Raw genomic sequence first — 17,339 nt, forward strand, 5'->3', positions numbered from 1 at the left:
CGACACAAAAATTAGATGTAAGCAAAGCCAGAAGAAACAACATATAAATAAGGAAAAACTAAAGTTCTGGATTAAGCTAGTATACTTTTTTAGAAGTCCACAAATATTCACTTGGCCAAAGAAAATCATCAGGCTGAAAACACTAACATTTTGCTTAATATTTATTTTTTTATTTTTATTTGTTTTAAAGATTTTATTTATTCATTCATGATAGACATAGAGAGAGAGAGAGGCAGAGACACAGGCAGAGGGAGAAGCAGGCTCCATGCACCGGGAGCCCGACATGGGACTCCATCCCGGGACTCCTGGATCCCGCCCTGGGCCAAAGGCAGGTGCCAAACCGCTGAGCCACCCAGGGATCCCCTCTCAATATTTAACTAGAGTGGAAAAGATGCCTTTGGGAGATGCTGAAAGCAGATAATAGCAACAGGTTTCTGCATCCAAGCCTCTTCCTAATGTTGCTCAGGATAAGACAAGAACATATGCAGAACACCTTAAATTTCTTTAAAGCAAGGTATTATAGAGGTAATACCATCATTTGTCCTTTTACTTATTTATTTTTTTAAGTGAGCTCTACGCCCAAAATGGGGCTTAAATTCACAACTCTGAGACCAAGAGTTGCACGTTCCACCAACTGAGTCAGCCAGGCACCTGCATCATTTTTCCTTTTAAAATACACTTTTTGGGGGGCTGGATTTAGCAAATATTCCATCAGGTAGGTCATTTTGGGCTATAAGTAACAAAAAAAACAAATACACACACACACACAAACAATTTTAATTATTTTAAACAAGAAGGATATATATTCAATCACATAATAAAATTTCTAGTACGAGCATATTCCGAATAAAGTAGCATAAAATCTCAGTTCCATATCATTAGGATTCTCTTGACTCTGGCTTCTGACATGTTTTGGTTCTGTCCACAGACTGGCTACCCCTATAATTTCAAAACAGCTGCCAGTAGCAGTGGACACAATGCACTTACTTTCTTACGTTTATTGCGAGAAAAAGAAAACCTCTCCCCCACCCATGGGGAAAAAGGATCTTTCTCTTTAGTCTGATTGGGATCAATTTAAGTCCTAAGCTTCCCTCTATGTACATGTGGAATGAGACTGTGTGAGTCCATTGTTTAAAGAGCTAAGTGATTTGCTCAGTATCACGAAAGGAACAATAGAGAGATCGAGCCAATAAAAAGAAAATAATATTCATTTATACATATGACCCAGCATGTAGGCATTTTCTATGTGTTTGCTAAAATAATAATAATTTAAAGAACAACATTTGGCCTTCTCATCCCAGTATTTTGATTTATGAATTACCAACTAGTATTAAAACAAGTGATCTAGCACTGAAAACATTTGCACAGGTTCTAAGAGTGACTTTTCTTTTGTATAATATCATGTAATTAATACCTTGTATTGGTGCAATTTAATTATAAATATGAGACTTTGAAATAATATTCTACTGGATTATTGAAAGTCTGTTTAATTTCTTGCCACCAGGAGTTCAGTTTCTGCCCTAAAGTCCTCCTGCTGCTTAAAAATATATACGAAAGCATGAGTGAAATGGTTGTCTTCAACATTTTGTTCAATATAAATAAATAGTGTTTGTAGAAAATCCTTTTGATGCCATAATCTGACATAATTTTCAATCTTCGAACTCCTTTAAGTAACAGCAATAATATTTGCTTACCTAGAGTAATTTTACAAGGATTCATTAATCTTCTAAAATGCTTTGATAAGTTAAAATGAAAGACCCCATACGGTACAAACTTCTCTACTAGTTTCAGTTATGATTTAATTAAATTTCAAAGGGGCAGTTTGTTATGCATCAAAGTAAGATAGTTTGCACATTGCTGCCACTTTTGAACTTTTCCTCTTCTCTACCAGTTTTCGATTTTACTTTAATTAATACCATTAAACATTTTGTTAGTAACCTCCCGATGTAGAACACTATTCAGATCTGTTATAATGAAATACTGAATCCCTTTAGACTTAATTCCCGTGGCAGTATTTGTTCTCTGTATGATTTCATTCAGATAGACTATTACAGCAAGCAAATTTGCTAGCCTAATTTTACAGCCATCTGATAACCAATGGTGGATACTTCCTGTTTACTGCCTGGTTTGAAAATATCGTTGACAAACCGAAATCCCTTGAAATTTTTTTCTAAGAGACGTTTTCTTTATTCTCATATACCCTGGAGGAAGTGCTCACTGGTACTAGTTGGGCCAACATGACAAAAATCCTAATTGCTTTCTTTAATTGACAACTGGGTTGCACTAACATTTCCTTGATGTTTATTGCCCAAGCAGCTGGAGGTGGTGGGGGTGGGGGGTCTTCGTATTTAAATAACTTTACTCAACAGAAGATTCATCCCATTGACATATCCAGTTCAAATCAAATTGTTTAAACTTTCAAAAGAAAAAAAAATGTTAAGATAGCTTTTATTGTATGTAAAAAGGTTTAACTTAATTTGCCTTGAAAAAATATTCTACCTTTTACAGAAAATATATAAACTAGAATTTTTAGTCTGTTCAAAGAAAGGGCAATTATATTGGCAAACACAAACCGACATCAAAGTTTCATCAAAAACATCTGACAATTTAAAATTCTGGCAAGTAGTTTTAACTTTATCAGTTAGGAGTGGGTTTGGCTGCATATAAAAGAAACTGAATGTGCCATTCTAGATTTATCCTCGGATGAAAAAAAAAAGTAGCATTCTGGTGAGTGATGTCGATAATGAGGGAAGCTGCGTATGTCTTGAGGCTGGGAATATATAGGGAATCCCTGTATCTTCCTTTTAATTTTGTTGTAAACCTTAAGTTGCTCCAAAATAAATAAAGTCTCGGGAAGTGAAAAAAAAAAAAAAAACTTAAAATAATATTTTTTAAACCAAGCTAAAAGTTTACTTTTCTTCTCATGTAAAACAAGTCCAGACATAGAAAGCCTAGATTTGGAAAGATGGTCTCACAAAAAACACAGACTCCTTCCTTTATCTGCTTTGCCAGCTTAGCATGGTCTCCATGCCCAAGTTTACCTCATGGACTAAAATAGGCTTCTAGTATTCCATTCATCACAACCCAATTCCACTAGGAAGGAAGAAAGTGGAAAAAAACCAAAGTGCCAATCGCTGAGCTAAGTTGGCATCTTTTAAGCAGCCTTCCCAGAAGTCCCTTGTAACATTTATACTTATGTATCCTTGGCTAGAACTTAACCATATGATGATACTTACCTGCACAGAAGTCTGGAAAATGGATTCTTTTCTTTGAGCACGTATTAATGTCCTGAATAAAATCAAAATTCTATTACTAAAAAAAAAGAGAGATTGGGTGACAATTCACAGTCTGTCACATCCACTATGTTATATGTGATGGTTTGTGGAGAATGTCATGCAGCCATTAAAAATAATGAATGAGATCTATGCCAACTGACTTGGGGTATGTGGCAGGGGAGGATTTCCACAAGGATTGCTGGGTGAGAAAAGCAAAATGTATAAAAGTGATAAAATATGATTTCATTTTTAATAACATAAAGTGGCAAAACTCTACATGTGTGTCTGCAAATGATGTGTAAGTATATGAGTATGAGAAATTGAAGGATACACAGTAGGTTGTTCATGTTTTTTTCTGGGCAAGGGAAGAAGGGATGAATATCTTTGTGTTGTTCCATTGTTCCACTTGTCGTGATAGCCATTTTTGCAATTTGAAAAACATAAAAATGTTTTAGAACATTGAGGAGCCTCCAGATCCAACCTTCAAAACACTGTCTGCCATATATGAAAATTCACGGTAAGCAAGTCCAGGATGGAGTTTATCACAGGAGATCCTAGTGAAGAACTTAGTAGGCCCTCAATGCAGTTTACCTAAGTTGTTTTAAATGACTTATTTAGGGAAATTATTTGCTTAGGACATGTGTTAGCTACACAATATTAGAAAGAACATCGTATTCTTTTTGAACTAATGGATGTTAACCAATGTTTTAAAATATTTAAATATGAATGTAAAGCAGAATAATGTCACAAGAGATCTTTGTGAATTATCTGGAATACTAACATTTATGAAATTAAACAAAATAACCTTTATGAGTTGTATTTAATGTTTACCTATTTAATTCCATTTCGGCCATGAATCTTTCATGAAGAAGTCTTGTTTGGGAATTAGCCACACCTTGCAAGAATAAATCATTCTGTCAACTTGGCTTCATCAAAATTTCATGAAGAAAAAAACTTCAAAATCATGTACAACAAATCATATTATAAATTATATTTGATCCAGACATAATAAAGAATATGAAGGGCATGAAAAAATAAAGAAAAAAAATTAATTCCCTACCTACCTGAGTTGAATGTCTATTTGGCATGGAAAATGTCCAGGGTAGTGACCTAAGAAAAAAGCTAGCAGATTATTGTTCCAGCAATATAAGGCCAAAATTATTTTCAATGACTATTAAAACTCTTAACAATGATATCATAATAATTTTTAAAGAAAATTTCAGATTTTAATTTATATCTAAATAGTTCAACCATTAATGGCAATATTCGGCTTCTGCCTTGGTTGTGGCCACTTATTGGTTTTCTAATACTAGGTCATTGACCATCAGACCAAAAAGTATTCATTGGACTACCTACTGAAAATGTCCTATTGGATAAACAGTGATGCTTTACTGCAAACCTCAGGAACATTAATATGCATAATAATGATTTGGGAAGATTGTAATAAACATCACTTCCTTTCTGAATAGTATCCCTATCCCTCAATACATGTTCCAAGCCAGAAATGGTCATTTTAAACAAGCACAGCAGAAAAGGCTCAGAAAAAGAGCCTTTTTCTGTATGTCCCACGATCATGTTTTGAGAAATACTGCTATAACAGAAAACTGTTTTAAACTTGGTAATCACCATTATTGACTGTCTTCATGTTTGTGAAATAAGGATCTGATATGCAAGCTGCACTGTCCTATATAGAAAATTTGAAAAATAATTTTGCTGTCACTTAGTAAATTAAAAAAAAAACAAAACTAGAATAAGACTCCCTAGTCCTGCACCACATTTTTCTCACGAGTAAACCTTAAAAATCAAACCAGTTATTTTAACCCAGTTATTTTACCAAGGAAAAAAGATGGCTTCATTCAGGAATAGCAGACAATTGCGATACCAGACACACGAGCTACAGCAAAACCATAGGCAAATCTGGGAAACAAAGAAGAGGTACTGGTCTTTTTATACAGGTAATCAGAGGGTTAGAAAGACTGGGATAAACAAAAAGCCCATTGGTGTAAACTGAGAACTTTGTAGTGGCTTCTCGAGGGCTAAGTTGTGACTGTCTATCATTGGCTGGGCTGTTGGTGGGGCATTGGATAAGGAAAGCCTTTTATCCCCCTGCTGGGGTAGTAAAGTAGTATCCACCTACAGGGTCTGTTGCTTCTGATTGGGTCTGTTATTGAGTAAGAGTAGTGGGGTGTGAGAGCTCTCTCTGCCTAATTTTCCAACTCCATTGCCGTGAGGTTTCCCTTTATTAATGATCACAAATAAAATATGACCAATGGGATGAAGTTGGTAGATAAATCTGTGAATCTTATGGGTTTTTTTTTTAATGTTTTAACTGTTGCCCATTCTCTGTTCTTCTTTTTTTTCTAAAGATGTTATTTATTTATTCATGAGAGACACACAAAGACAGAAGCAGAGACATAGGCGGAGGGAGAAGCAGGCTCTATGCAGGGAGCCCAAAATGGGACTTGATCCCCAGACTCCAGGGTCATGCCCTGGGCCAAAGGCAGGTGTTCAACCACTGAGCCACCCAGGCATCCCTCTCTGTTCCTTCTTATCTTAGGAATTAATGAGGTAGAAAATCGAGATGACTGAATAGAAACCAAATGGTAGTGTACTAGTAAGTTTAAGGGAAGAATGATATGCATGTATTTAAAAAATTAAGCAAATTAGCAATACACTCAGGGTCAACTAAATTTATGTTGTTGAATTTACTTTGTTCTTTTTCTTTTTTTTTTTACTTTCTTCTTGACTACAAAAAATTGTAAAAAGTTATTTGTGTTCTCTAAAGCCAAATAGATGGTATTTTGTGATCCAAAAGATGTTGGGTTATGCATACATTATTAAGAAGCTTGCATTTTTACTTCCGGAATATGATGTTCATTCTTGAGATATTATGTAGGATGGTGTATTGGATAAAAACAATTTTGTAAGTACATAAATATGTGCTAATAAATAATACCTCAATTAAAAAAACAAATGTTTTAACTGTTTTGCAAGGCTCGGATGGTATCATTTCTCCGTGGTGGGAGTATAGCTGGGGTGGGGAGTTGGCATGAAGGAATAAAAGAGTAACACTGGAAAGCAGTGAGCAATTATACTCAAGAATCATGAATCCAATCCCATAATAACACGTTATAGCTTCCAGTTCCTAAATTTATTTTCAGTCAGATAAAAGTGCCCATCTAAGTGTTGGTGTTGGGAATTAGAACACGGCAAACATTATAGAAGGTCTTAGTTCCAGTTTCATAAACCTGGATCTTCAAAGACAACCCCAAATGCAAATAATACATCTCAATCACTTTGTAAATCACTGTTCTGTGTTGGTTCTTTCTTTCGAGCGTTAGCCAAAGCTAGATCTGGGACAGATTCCAGGCCAGGGCAAATATGCAAAATTCTATTCTCCACATTCTTTGATTATCATGCTGTGAATTGAGGCGGATGCTTGGCAATTACTTGCTGGAGAACAACGTTTTCTAAATAACTCTTCATTAGTTGAGTTGACCACGTAATTTGTAAACTTTTGGCCATCTTTTCCCCTTCCTATTACTACTGCAGTATGTGATCTTCACACCTCAGAGAGTGGAGACATAAAGTGTTCTTAAATTTAGTCTCACCCAGGGGCAGCCTGGATGGCTCAGGGGCTTAGTGCTACCTTCAGCCCAGGCCCTGATCCTGGAGACCTGGATCGAGTCCCACGTCCGGCTCCCCGCATGCAGCCTGCTTCTTCTCCGTCTACATGTGTCTCTCATGAATAAATAAATAATATATATATATATATATATATATTTATGTTTTAAATAGTCTAGTCCCACCAACCAGTTGGAGACTGAGGAACTGGACCCAGCTCTTGTGAGTTGTTGCTCAAGGTGAAACAGCTTGGGTTAGTGGCAGCCATAGGACTCAAGTTGAGGGATTCTGACCCTCAGAAAAAGCAGCTCTTGAGAGTGTTTTGGGAAACACCTTGGGGAAACCATTTAGAACGGTCCTAAGGGGCGGGGGAAATGGAAAATGATGTGATCTTCTGCCCCAACTTCGGCTCTCAGCCACAGCAGCTCCTCCGGAGGGTGGGTAGCGAGAACATTGGACTACAGGGACCCTAACCCCAGCGGTGGTTTCCAGGTTCGGCCCTAACACTGAAGACCCGCGTGCCCTTAGCAAACTGCCTTCACCTTAGGGGAAGGCCGTCGGACACACCTGCCCAGAGTCGTCCACACCTGTCCAGAGTCTGGGCCCTTTCCTTTCCCCACTTGGGAATTACACACATTGAAGGGAATGATAGATGGTAAATTACTGAGAACGATGGCGGCAGCATATCTGGGGCCCGAGAGCTCTCGCTGATTATCGTGGACCGCCAACCTTCGAGAGGCTGCCTGACGGCAGGCCCAGGGGCGCGCCAGGCGCAAGCACGGCTCCGAGGGCGCGCGCCGTAAAGCGCGGGCGCTGCGAATGAAGCGCGCGCTCGTCTGACCGTGACGTAAGCAGGGGCGGGGCAGGCCCGGCAGATGGGGGCGTTTGCTTCCGGGGGCAAAGGCGCTTTACTTCCGGGAGGGGCGGCCGGTGCTGTAGGCGTCTCTTACCGCCGTAGGTCTCGGTCCTCGACAACCGGGCATGAAGATCACGAGGCAGAAACATGCCAAGAAGCACCTCAGCTTCTTCCGCAATAATTTCGGAGTTCGCGAGCCGTACCAGATCCTGCTGGACGGTACCTTCTGTCAGGCGGCGCTGCGCGGCCGTATCCAGCTGCGGGAGCAGCTGCCCCGCTACCTCATGGGGGAGACACAGCTGTGCACCACCAGGTGGGCCCGGCGGGTCCGGGGAGGAGGCCCGGGCGGGGGTCCTGCGGGTGTGGTGGAGGCGGAGGCACGCGGTGCTAAACGCCCCGCCCACGACGAGGCGACAGCGCAGGCCCTGGGGAGGCCCGGCGGTGTCTGCAATGTCGGTAGAAAGCGCAGCGCCACAGGTAAGAGCAGCGCCCCGCAGTGCGACCTGGCCTCGAGTCGAGGTCCCAGCCCCACCAGCGGTGTGTTTTCCGGCGAGCTCATCTCTGGGCCTTGGAGTTCTCGTCTGTGAGGAGGAGACCGTGGCTGAGGAGGCTGCTGTGAGGATCAAACCAGGTCAAGTGTGTGTAGAGCGCTTGCGGGCACCCAAACCTACCCCCGTCAGTGGTTGCTGTCGTTTGTGCACCTTTTCCTGGCGTAAATGAAACAAACTTTCAAGCCTGCTCTGTGAGGGGACGTCTTCGGTTGCTAGGCACAGAATTCCGAACTCGAGGTGAAAACCTTTGCCTGCGGTCATTTGTTTATTCAGCTGCCTTAATAAGTACCAGCCGCAGGCCAGGCACTGCTCCGGTCACGGAGGATTCCTCCAACAGGACACTCACGTCCAGCCCTCAGGGCCAGCGAAGTGCCTAAGTCCGCCTCCGCGCGTGTGATTTGACCCCAACCTGTCGTGACTTCCTCAGTGTGGGGACACTTTTAAAATGGAACTTCTGGGGGATGGGAGTGAGGATGGAATCGCCGAGGGTTTCGTAGAAGACATCACTTTCGAGCCCAGTCTCCTTTCGGTTCTGAGGCGAAGGACTATTTTTGTTGTTGTTGTTTTAAGATATTTATTTTATTTATCCATGAAAGACACAGAGAGAGAGAGAGAGAGAGGCAGAGACACAGGCAGAGGGAGGAGCAGGCTCCATGCAGGGAGCCTGACGCGGGACCCGATCCCAGGACTCCGAAGGCAGGCGCTAAACCGCTGAGTCACCCGGGCTTCCCCCGAAGGACTATTTGAGTGACAGAAAAGAGATGAGTGACTTGTGGAGACCTCTTGAGTAAAGAAATGGACTCCCGGATGCCTGGGTGGCGCAGCGGTTTAGCACCGCCTTCGGCCCGGGGCGTGATCGTGGAGACCCGGGATCCGGTCCCGCGTGGGGCTCCCTGCGTGGGGCCTGCTTCTCCCTATGCCTGTGTCTCGGTCTCTCTCTCTCTCTCTCTCTGTGTGTCTCTTATGAATAAATGAATAAATCATTTTATTTAAAAAGGAAAGAAATGGAGTCGTGAAATGCCTGGAAAAGAGGTTAGAGCACAGGATGTAATTGGAAACGAAGCTGGGAAGAAGGTAAATGGAATATACAATATGAACTGATAAGGAACTTAGGGGGTTCTTCCCCATTGGAGAGTATTTACTCAAAAAAAGTAAAAGAAAATTAAAATGCCCCCGTGAATTACTACCACTGTTAACATGCTGCAGCATCCATCCCGTTCTTTATGTATGCACATGCACACACACGGAGGAACGGACTCTTCTTGGGCATACAGTATTGGCCTGCTTTTCTTGCATAATACTGAACAGCTTTCCATATTCTAGTAGCGCCTCAGATTGGTTATAGATACCCCACAATTTTTTTATCCCCTTAGCCCTCAGGGCTGCCAGACAACTCCTTAGTTGGCCTGTGCCCTGAGTCCATCGCTTCTGGCTACACAAAACCTTTCTGTTTACTCCTGTGTGCCTAGAAATATTAATGTTTTTAATGTAGTACTATAATAAAAAAAGTTTGGGAAGTACGGCATGAAACAATATTCTATAGCATTTTTTTCCTTAAAAGATTCATTTTAACTTCAAAAATATTTTATACATACGCAAAAGTAGAGTAGTCCAATGAAATGTCTATCACCCAGCTTTTCGAATTATCCACACAGCCAATCTTGTTTCATTTATCCATCCTCCCACTTTACTAATAGTTCATTTTAAAGCATATTATTCTGTCAATTCTTGGTGTGCATTATGAAGAGATAATTGCTGTCAGACCTGATAGCTGTCTTTTAGAAAAGCTAATTGCGGTGGTGCGGCAGCTAAGTTGGAGAAGCAGAAGCATGAAGACAGGCAAACTCCTTTTATGGTTGTCCAATCAAGATACAATGGGAGCCTGGACTTTAGAGAGGAAAGGCAGGAATGTCAGAGTTCTACAAAGAGACATAAGATAGACACCAACAGCCAAAATAAGACTAACAGGTGGTGGAATAGAGGTAGGGATGAGGAAGAAAAGGTCAATTAGGATTTTTGACTTACACCCAGGGTCTGAGAAGTTAATAAACTCAAAGAGCTAGGGCAGCCTGGGTGGCTCAGCAGTTTAGCGCTGCCTGCAGCCCAGGGCGTGATCCTGGAGACCCAGGATCAAGTTCCGCGTCCGGCTCCCTGCATGGAGCCTGCTTCTCTGCCTCTCTCTCTCTATCTCTCTGTCTCTCTTGAATAAATAAGTAATTTTTTTTTAATATGAAGATTTTATCTATTACAAATAAATAAATTCAAAGAGATAGCATGTCCTGGAGAAGTTTGGAGGCAGGGAAGTACTTTAATTATAGACATGAATTTGAAGAGCTGATGTACATCCGTAGGAAACATTCAATAAATACTTGGTAGTTTGGTCCTGAAACTCCAAAAAAGGGTTCAAAACTGATGACTAGAAAGCAGTCTCTTCTTAAAACCTAAAGAGATGCTAAAGGTGAGTCAACGTAGAGTCTGGCAAGAGCTGGCTAGAGAGTAAGAAATTTTTAACTAGGTAGTTCTCATAATTTTTTCTCCCTTCCTTCCACCAACTCACCCTCCCGCTTTCCTTCCTTTCTTTTCTTTCTTTCTTTGATGGAAGAAGTGCCTAGGGAGCTTATTAAAATGCTAATACTTGGCTCCATGAGAGGTGCAGATTTGGGGATGAGAAAGGAGTAGAAATTAATGCAATTATCACTTTCATTTTGATATGGTTAGTTTTTAGCTGACACTTTGAAAAACATTGGCTTATATTAATACAGAAATGCAGACTGAAAAAGCAAGTTGTGATATTAAAATGATGACTTGAAAATTTTACTTTCTGTACTGAAAACAGTTTAAAGATGTACCAGTTTGTACTTGTAGAAGCATGTAGCACTAAGGTTGGGGCAAGGCATCTGTTGTCAACTACTTGGATTCACATTTCAGCTTTACCATTTATTAGTTGTGTTTGAGCATGTTACTTGAAATCTCTCAGACTGGGATGCCTGGGTGGCCCAATGGTTGAGTGTCTATCTTTGGCTCAGGGTGTGATCCTGGGATTCTGGGGTCGAGTCAAGGCTCCTTGCATGGAGCCTGCTTCTCCCTCTGCCTATGTCTCTGCTTCTCTCTGTGTTTCTGATGAATAAATAAATGAAAACCTTAAAAAAAAAAATCTCTCGGAGTGAGGTGCTCTAAAATAAGGATAATTTTCAAGTAAAGTGGCTAACTCAGGGCTGCTTTAAGATTAAAGAGCAGTTAGCATGCAGCCTGACACACAATAAATGCTCAGTAAACTTGAACTATTATTCCTTCTACTTGATGTTTGTGTTTTCCAGGTTTTTAAAAGAGTAAAATGGCTACCATATGATTGGGGCCAACACATGACAAATTGATTGTAATGATATAGTTTTAATTTCATAAAATTGAATATTTTTTATACTTAGTTTATGTGAACAATCAATATATGACTATATATAATTGTGAGCTGCTAATAACTTTTTTTTTTTTTCCAGATGTGTGTTAAAAGAGTTAGAAACATTGGGAAAGGACTTATATGGGGCAAAACTGATTGCACAAAAATGCCAAGTCAGAAATTGTCCCCATTTCAAGAATGCAGTGAGTGGATCAGAATGTCTGCTCTCCATGATTGAAGAGGGAAATCCTCATCATTATTTTGTGGCAACACAGGTGATCATGCTTTTGAAACCAGATTCAATTTTAATCATTTGTATTTAAATTTCATGTGGAGCTACTTATAATCAGAAAAAAATAGGTGGAAGTGCTTGGTTAAAATGTTTCAACTTTTTAAAATGAAGCCTTTTAAGTTAATTTACAGTCAATAAAAGCAGTTGTCAGTGCACCTGGGTAGCTCAGTTAGTTAAGCATCTGCTTTTGGCTCCAGTCATGATCCCAGGGTCCTGGGTTCGAGTCCCACGTTGGGCTTCCTGCTCTGCAGAGAGCCTGCTTCTCCCTCTCCCTGCCACTCCCTCTGCTTGTGTGCTCTCTCTCTGTCAAATAAATAAAATCTTAGAAAAAAAAAAAAAAGCAGTTATCATTGGAGAATTTGAGAAGAGAACCTTAAGCATAATTGATTTTTCTTCTTGATGAGGTTCTTTGTTTTTTGTTTTTTGTTTTTTTTAATACATTTATTGGGCAGCCCGGGTGGCTCAGCAGCTTAGTGCTGCCTTCAGCCCAGGGTGTGATTCTGGAGACCTGGGATCGAGTCCCACATCAGGCTCCTGCCTGGAGCCTGCTTCTCCCTCTGCCTGTGTCTCTGCCTCTCTCTCTCTCTTTCTCTCTCTCTCATTAATAAATAAATAAAATCTTTAAAAAAATAAAATAAATACAATTATTGACAAAGATATGATTGTATGTTTCAGGGTTCTTGAAGGGAAAATATGTGGAGCAAAGATTTTACATTCTGTGTTCATCAGTGTTTTTTCGTGTTCTTATAGTTCATATTTTTTCTCAGAAAGTCATGTTTCATATTACTTGAAATTGTGCTACCAATATAGAACTGTTTCTGACTTTTAAAGATTAGGAAGGGGAAAGAGAGACTCTCAGGATTGATGTTAACAAAGAAGTTCACATATATACAAATTTGTTTAAATATGCTTAGAATTATAAAATCATACAATTAGATGCAGAGCTGAATCTAGAATCTGAGTCAGCTAATTCTTTGTTGCTGTTCCTTCATCCTCTGTTAACATTCTTATCCCTTTTTGAAGTATGTCTTAGAGTAGAAACATGGGGCATTGCCTAATACATTTACCTTTGGGTTAGTTTGTAATTTGTGGTGCTACATAATGATGTCTGGTTCACATTGTTGCCTCTTAACTGTGTTCAGATTTCATGGTTGTCCTTTTTTTTTTTTTTTTTTAAATCATAAAGTATACTCCCATTAGTGAAACCGACATACTGATTTGAAAAGTAAAACTTGTGGACAGCCCTGGTGGCTTAGCAGTTTAGCACTGCCTTCAGCCTGGGGTGTGATCCTGGAGACCCAGGATCGAGTCCCACATCAGGATCCCTGCATGGAGCCTGCTTCTCCTTCTGCCTGTGTCGTCTCTGCTTCTCTCTCTCTCTGTCTCTCTCTCTCTCTCCTGAGTAAATAAATAAAATCTTAAAAAAAAAAGTAAAGTAAAACTTGTGATCTCTTTTATTTTTACTATTTAAGGCATCGTATTTAATTGGCTTGTTTAATTAATATCTGAACTAAACAATTCTTTTTCCTTTTAATAGGATCAGAATTTGTCTATGAAAGTAAAGAAAAAGCCTGGAGTTCCTCTCATGTTTATTATTCAGAACACAATAGTCTTGGACAAACCTTCTCCCAAAACAGTTGCTTTTGTTAAAGCAGTAGAGTCAGGTCAGCTTGTCTCCGTGCATGAGAAACAAAGTATCAAGCAACTCAAAGAAGAACAGGGTTTAGTGAAAAACCCTGAACAGAGAAGAAGAAAGAAACACAAGAAAATAAGTGGCCCCAATCCTCTTAGCTGTTTGAAGAAAAAGAAGAAAGCACAGGATACAAAATCATCTGCTTCTGAAAAGAAAAGAAAAAGAAAAAGAATTCGGAACAGATCTATCTCAAAAGTACTTTCTGAAAAGCAGAATGCAGAATGATAATTCTTTGAATACTTTTTAAAGACACTCATGTGAAAACCAAATTTCTTTTTAAAACTGGAAGTATTTACAATAAAAGACTATTATTTTTATAAATAGATATTGACCCATAGGCCTTTGAGTAAAATTATTTATATTAAAAAACACTCTTTCAGTATAAAACTGTTGTCTCTTTGTCTCACCATAGCCCTATACCCTCTAACATTATATGCAAATAGTGTTAAAAAATACAAAAGACTTGTATTTTTTACAACAAGAGGTTGTCCCCTTTCACATTCACAGAAAGTCTTCATTCAATTCACATAGTGGTTGTAAAATTTATACTTCCAAATAATAAGAATATGCTGCTACCTTTTCGTCCATCTGTTACTTGACTTTCTACTATAAAGTGGAAATTTTGCTTTTATTACTCCTCCACATTTCTAATATATTAATACTTTAGTCTTTATAAATAAAGCATTTTCATTATTATGACTATAAACTTTGCCATGCTATGATTGAATTTATTTCCTGTACTACTTTGTTATTCTGAAAGTTAATGTCCTCATTTTCTTTAAGTCTCTGACTAGGCTTTGCCTCATTTTCCAATAACTCTGTAAAGAAACTTAGGATTTTCTATATGATAATGTGAGAGAATTCCTCACTCCAGGAGATACTCCTAGAGTCCTCTGTCCTCCAATGTAGGAAGGTTTTCTGCCAGCTATGTTGCTCAGCTGTCATCCAAGCACTTCTTGCCCTTATCCAGAAACTTACTTTGTCATTTCTGTTTCTTAGGTTTTTGTACTCTTTCTTGGTTTTCCCTTTGCTCTAGTGAAGCATGGAGTGTGTAGGTAGAACATTTTTTGAGGCTCAACCAATGTTTATCTTCATTTGTTGCACTAATAATCTAGCAAGATAATTTTTTTTAATTTATTTTATTTTTTTAAAGATTTTTTTTTTTTTAAGATTTTATTTATTCATGAGAGACACAGAAAGAGAGGCAGAGACACAGGCAGAGGAGAAGCAGGCTCACTGTGGGGACCTCAATGTGGGATAAGCTCCCAGGACCCCAGGACCATGACCTGAGCCAAAGGGAGATGCTCAACCACTAAGCCACCCAGGTGCCCCAAGATAATTACTTTAAAAAAAAAAAACTTTAAAGTAATATCTGCACCCAACATGATACTTGAAGTCACAACCCTGAGATCAAGTGTTGCAAGCTCTATTCTACTAACTCAGGCAACCCTAACAAGATAGTTCTTTAAAAAATATATATATATATATATATATATATTTTACTATATATATATTTTACTATATATATATAGTAAAATATATATATATATATATTATTTTTTTTTTGACACAGCACAAGCAGGTGGAGCAGCAGAGGAAGAAGAAGCAGACTCCCCACTTAACAGGGAGCCAGATGGACATGAGGCTTGATCTCGATCCTGAGATCATGACCTGAGCCAAAAGCAGATGCTTACCACCTGAGCCATCCAGGTGCCCCCCTTTTAAAAAAAAATATTTATTTTTTTGACACACAGCACAAGAGGGGCAGGAGAGGGAGAGGCAGACTCCCTGCTGAGCAGGGAGCCTGAAGATAATCCTTGATTGAGGATCATTTCACTCAGTTCCCCTAGAGAGTCTCTTAATTGTTTATAGGGTCCAAGGGGGAAAAACGAAAACTATTTTTATTTTTTTTACTTCCATTTGTCCACTAAGAAAGTAAATGTTAAATTCAATAGCAAAATTCCAAAATAATACTCTAAGATTGGTTATGAATGTAAATTAAAGGGTGTCTAAGAGGTCACCAGAATTTAATAGATTTTGGGACACCTAGGTGGCTCAGTGATTGAGCATCTACCTTTGGCTCAAATCATGATCCCGGGGTGCTGGGATTGAGTTCTGCCAGTCTCCCTGCAGGGAGCCTGCTTCTCCCTCTGCCTATGTCTCTGTCTCTCTCTCTCTCTGTGTCTCATGAATAAATAAAGTCTTAAAAAAATAGAACTTAACAGGTTATGTAGTAAATACATTTGAATTTTTTAATAAAATGTCTGAATGGCTGATTCTATTAGGAATCTATTAGGAATAAAATTGTCTTTTTCAGCCCTCTCCCCAATTGTTTTAATTATCCACCAGACCAAAATTACAATGTTTCTGTGCTGTACTATTGAAATATAAAGTTGGAAAAGTGGAATCTGATCTTTAACGCCTGACTTTGTACTGCCTATGACACCTTTGAATGGTGGTTCTGAATCAGTATCCCTAGGGTTTCATGATCAGGTATGAAGTACATCATGAATAAATTCTTTTTTTTCATGAATAAATTCTTAATGACTAAAATTATGTTTCTTAAATTTGAGACCAATTACATTTTTCTACAGAAATATTCACAGTGGAATTCAGAGATGCTTTTTTGGGGTAGAAAGTGAAGTTTCAGCCTTAAGTACACCAGGAATAACATTCAGGTTGTATTACCTAGCAAGCTAGGTTAGTGCTTGATTGTCATTGCATAATTCTGTTTTAAACTCTTAATGAACATTTTTTAAAAAGAAGGAAAAGATACTGGGAAAAAATGAATATAGCTCTATAGTTTCTGTGAGGAGAAAAAACTGTCAAGAGTGATGAGAGGATTACCAAATCAAATGTAGACAAAGTGATAAAATGGATGAAATGTACACTGATGATATTTTCAATATACTAAAATGCATGTTTTGGGTATTTCTCTTTTTAACAAATTTTATTGTGATTTATAATAAGTACATATATATTTGGTTTTTGGCTCACAGCTCCCCAAACCGAGAATTTCCTAAGTGATGAGAACTTAAAGGTGTCTCATGTTGAAATGGTTTTGAGAGATATCTAAGGATGGCAGCTGGTTACCTTTGGAGCCAATCATGTGATTAGAGGGTTGGAATTTCTAGTCCCACCCCACCCCTAACCTGTGGGGAGAGGTAACAGGTAGAATGGTCACTGATTTAATCAATCATGGTTATGTAATGAAGCCTCTATAAAAACCCACTGGGACTGGGTTTGGAGAGCTTCCAGGTTAATAAACAAGCGGAGATTGGGGAGGGTGACCCACTGGGAGAGGGCTTGGAAGCTCCTACCCTTTCCCCATATCTTGCCCTATGCGTCTCTTCCATCTGGCTGTTCTTGAGTTATATCCTTTTATAATGAACTTGTAATGTAATAAGTAAAATGTTTCTCTTGAGTTCTGTAAGCCACACTAGCAAATTAATTTAATGGAGAAGAGTGTTGTGGGAACTCCTGCTTTATAGCCAGAAGTCAGAAGCACAGGCATAGGTCTGAAGTGTGTGTGGGGTGGGGTGGGAAGGTGGCAGTCTTAAAAGATTGAACCCTTAAGTTGTCGGATCTAATACCATCTCTGGGTACATAATGTCAGAATTGAGTTGAATTGTAAGACACACTGCCTCTTGTATG

At 39.1% G+C, this 17,339-nt stretch overlaps 1 protein-coding gene and 1 long non-coding RNA gene across 3 annotated transcripts; one reads left to right on the forward strand and one right to left on the reverse strand.

Annotated features, from left to right (window-relative positions):
- Positions 1-249: 249 nt before the first annotated feature.
- Positions 250-7,698, reverse strand: LOC102156646. 2 transcript variants are annotated; one of them, XR_005368570.1, is made up of 6 exons: positions 7,467-7,697; positions 5,110-5,192; positions 4,340-4,385; positions 4,107-4,170; positions 3,237-3,288; positions 250-730 (listed from the first exon to the last, which is right to left on the reverse strand). It is a non-coding gene; the product is annotated as an uncharacterized LOC102156646 (long non-coding RNA). The 2 variants fall into 2 exon arrangements; XR_005368571.1 differs by lacking the exon at positions 250-730 and adding an exon at positions 737-939 and having other exon boundaries at positions 7,467-7,698.
- A 98-nt stretch (positions 7,699-7,796) lies between these two features.
- UTP23 (UTP23 small subunit processome component) lies at positions 7,797-14,072 on the forward strand. Its single transcript, XM_038555377.1, has 3 exons — positions 7,797-8,068; positions 11,801-11,975; positions 13,530-14,072. The coding sequence occupies exons 1-3, from the start codon at positions 7,881-7,883 to the stop codon at positions 13,908-13,910; spliced, it is 744 nt and encodes a 247-aa protein (XP_038411305.1). The 5' UTR covers positions 7,797-7,880; the 3' UTR covers positions 13,911-14,072.
- Positions 14,073-17,339: the final 3,267 nt, after the last annotated feature.

This window comes from Canis lupus, chromosome 13 (genome assembly GCF_011100685.1).
Source record: "Canis lupus familiaris isolate Mischka breed German Shepherd chromosome 13, alternate assembly UU_Cfam_GSD_1.0, whole genome shotgun sequence".
Classification (NCBI taxonomy): domain Eukaryota; kingdom Metazoa; phylum Chordata; class Mammalia; order Carnivora; family Canidae; genus Canis; species Canis lupus.

Bases quoted from the DNA above. Each gene is read 5' to 3' on its own strand.
- UTP23 (XM_038555377.1), top strand. From the start codon at position 7,881: ATGAAGATCACGAGGCAGAAACATGCCAAGAAGCACCTCAGCTTCTTC. The intron at 8,069-11,800 runs GTGGGCCCGGCG...TTTTTTTTCCAG, and splicing joins ACACAGCTGTGCACCACCAG to ATGTGTGTTAAAAGAGTTAG. The intron at 11,976-13,529 runs GTGATCATGCTT...TCCTTTTAATAG, and splicing joins ATTATTTTGTGGCAACACAG to GATCAGAATTTGTCTATGAA.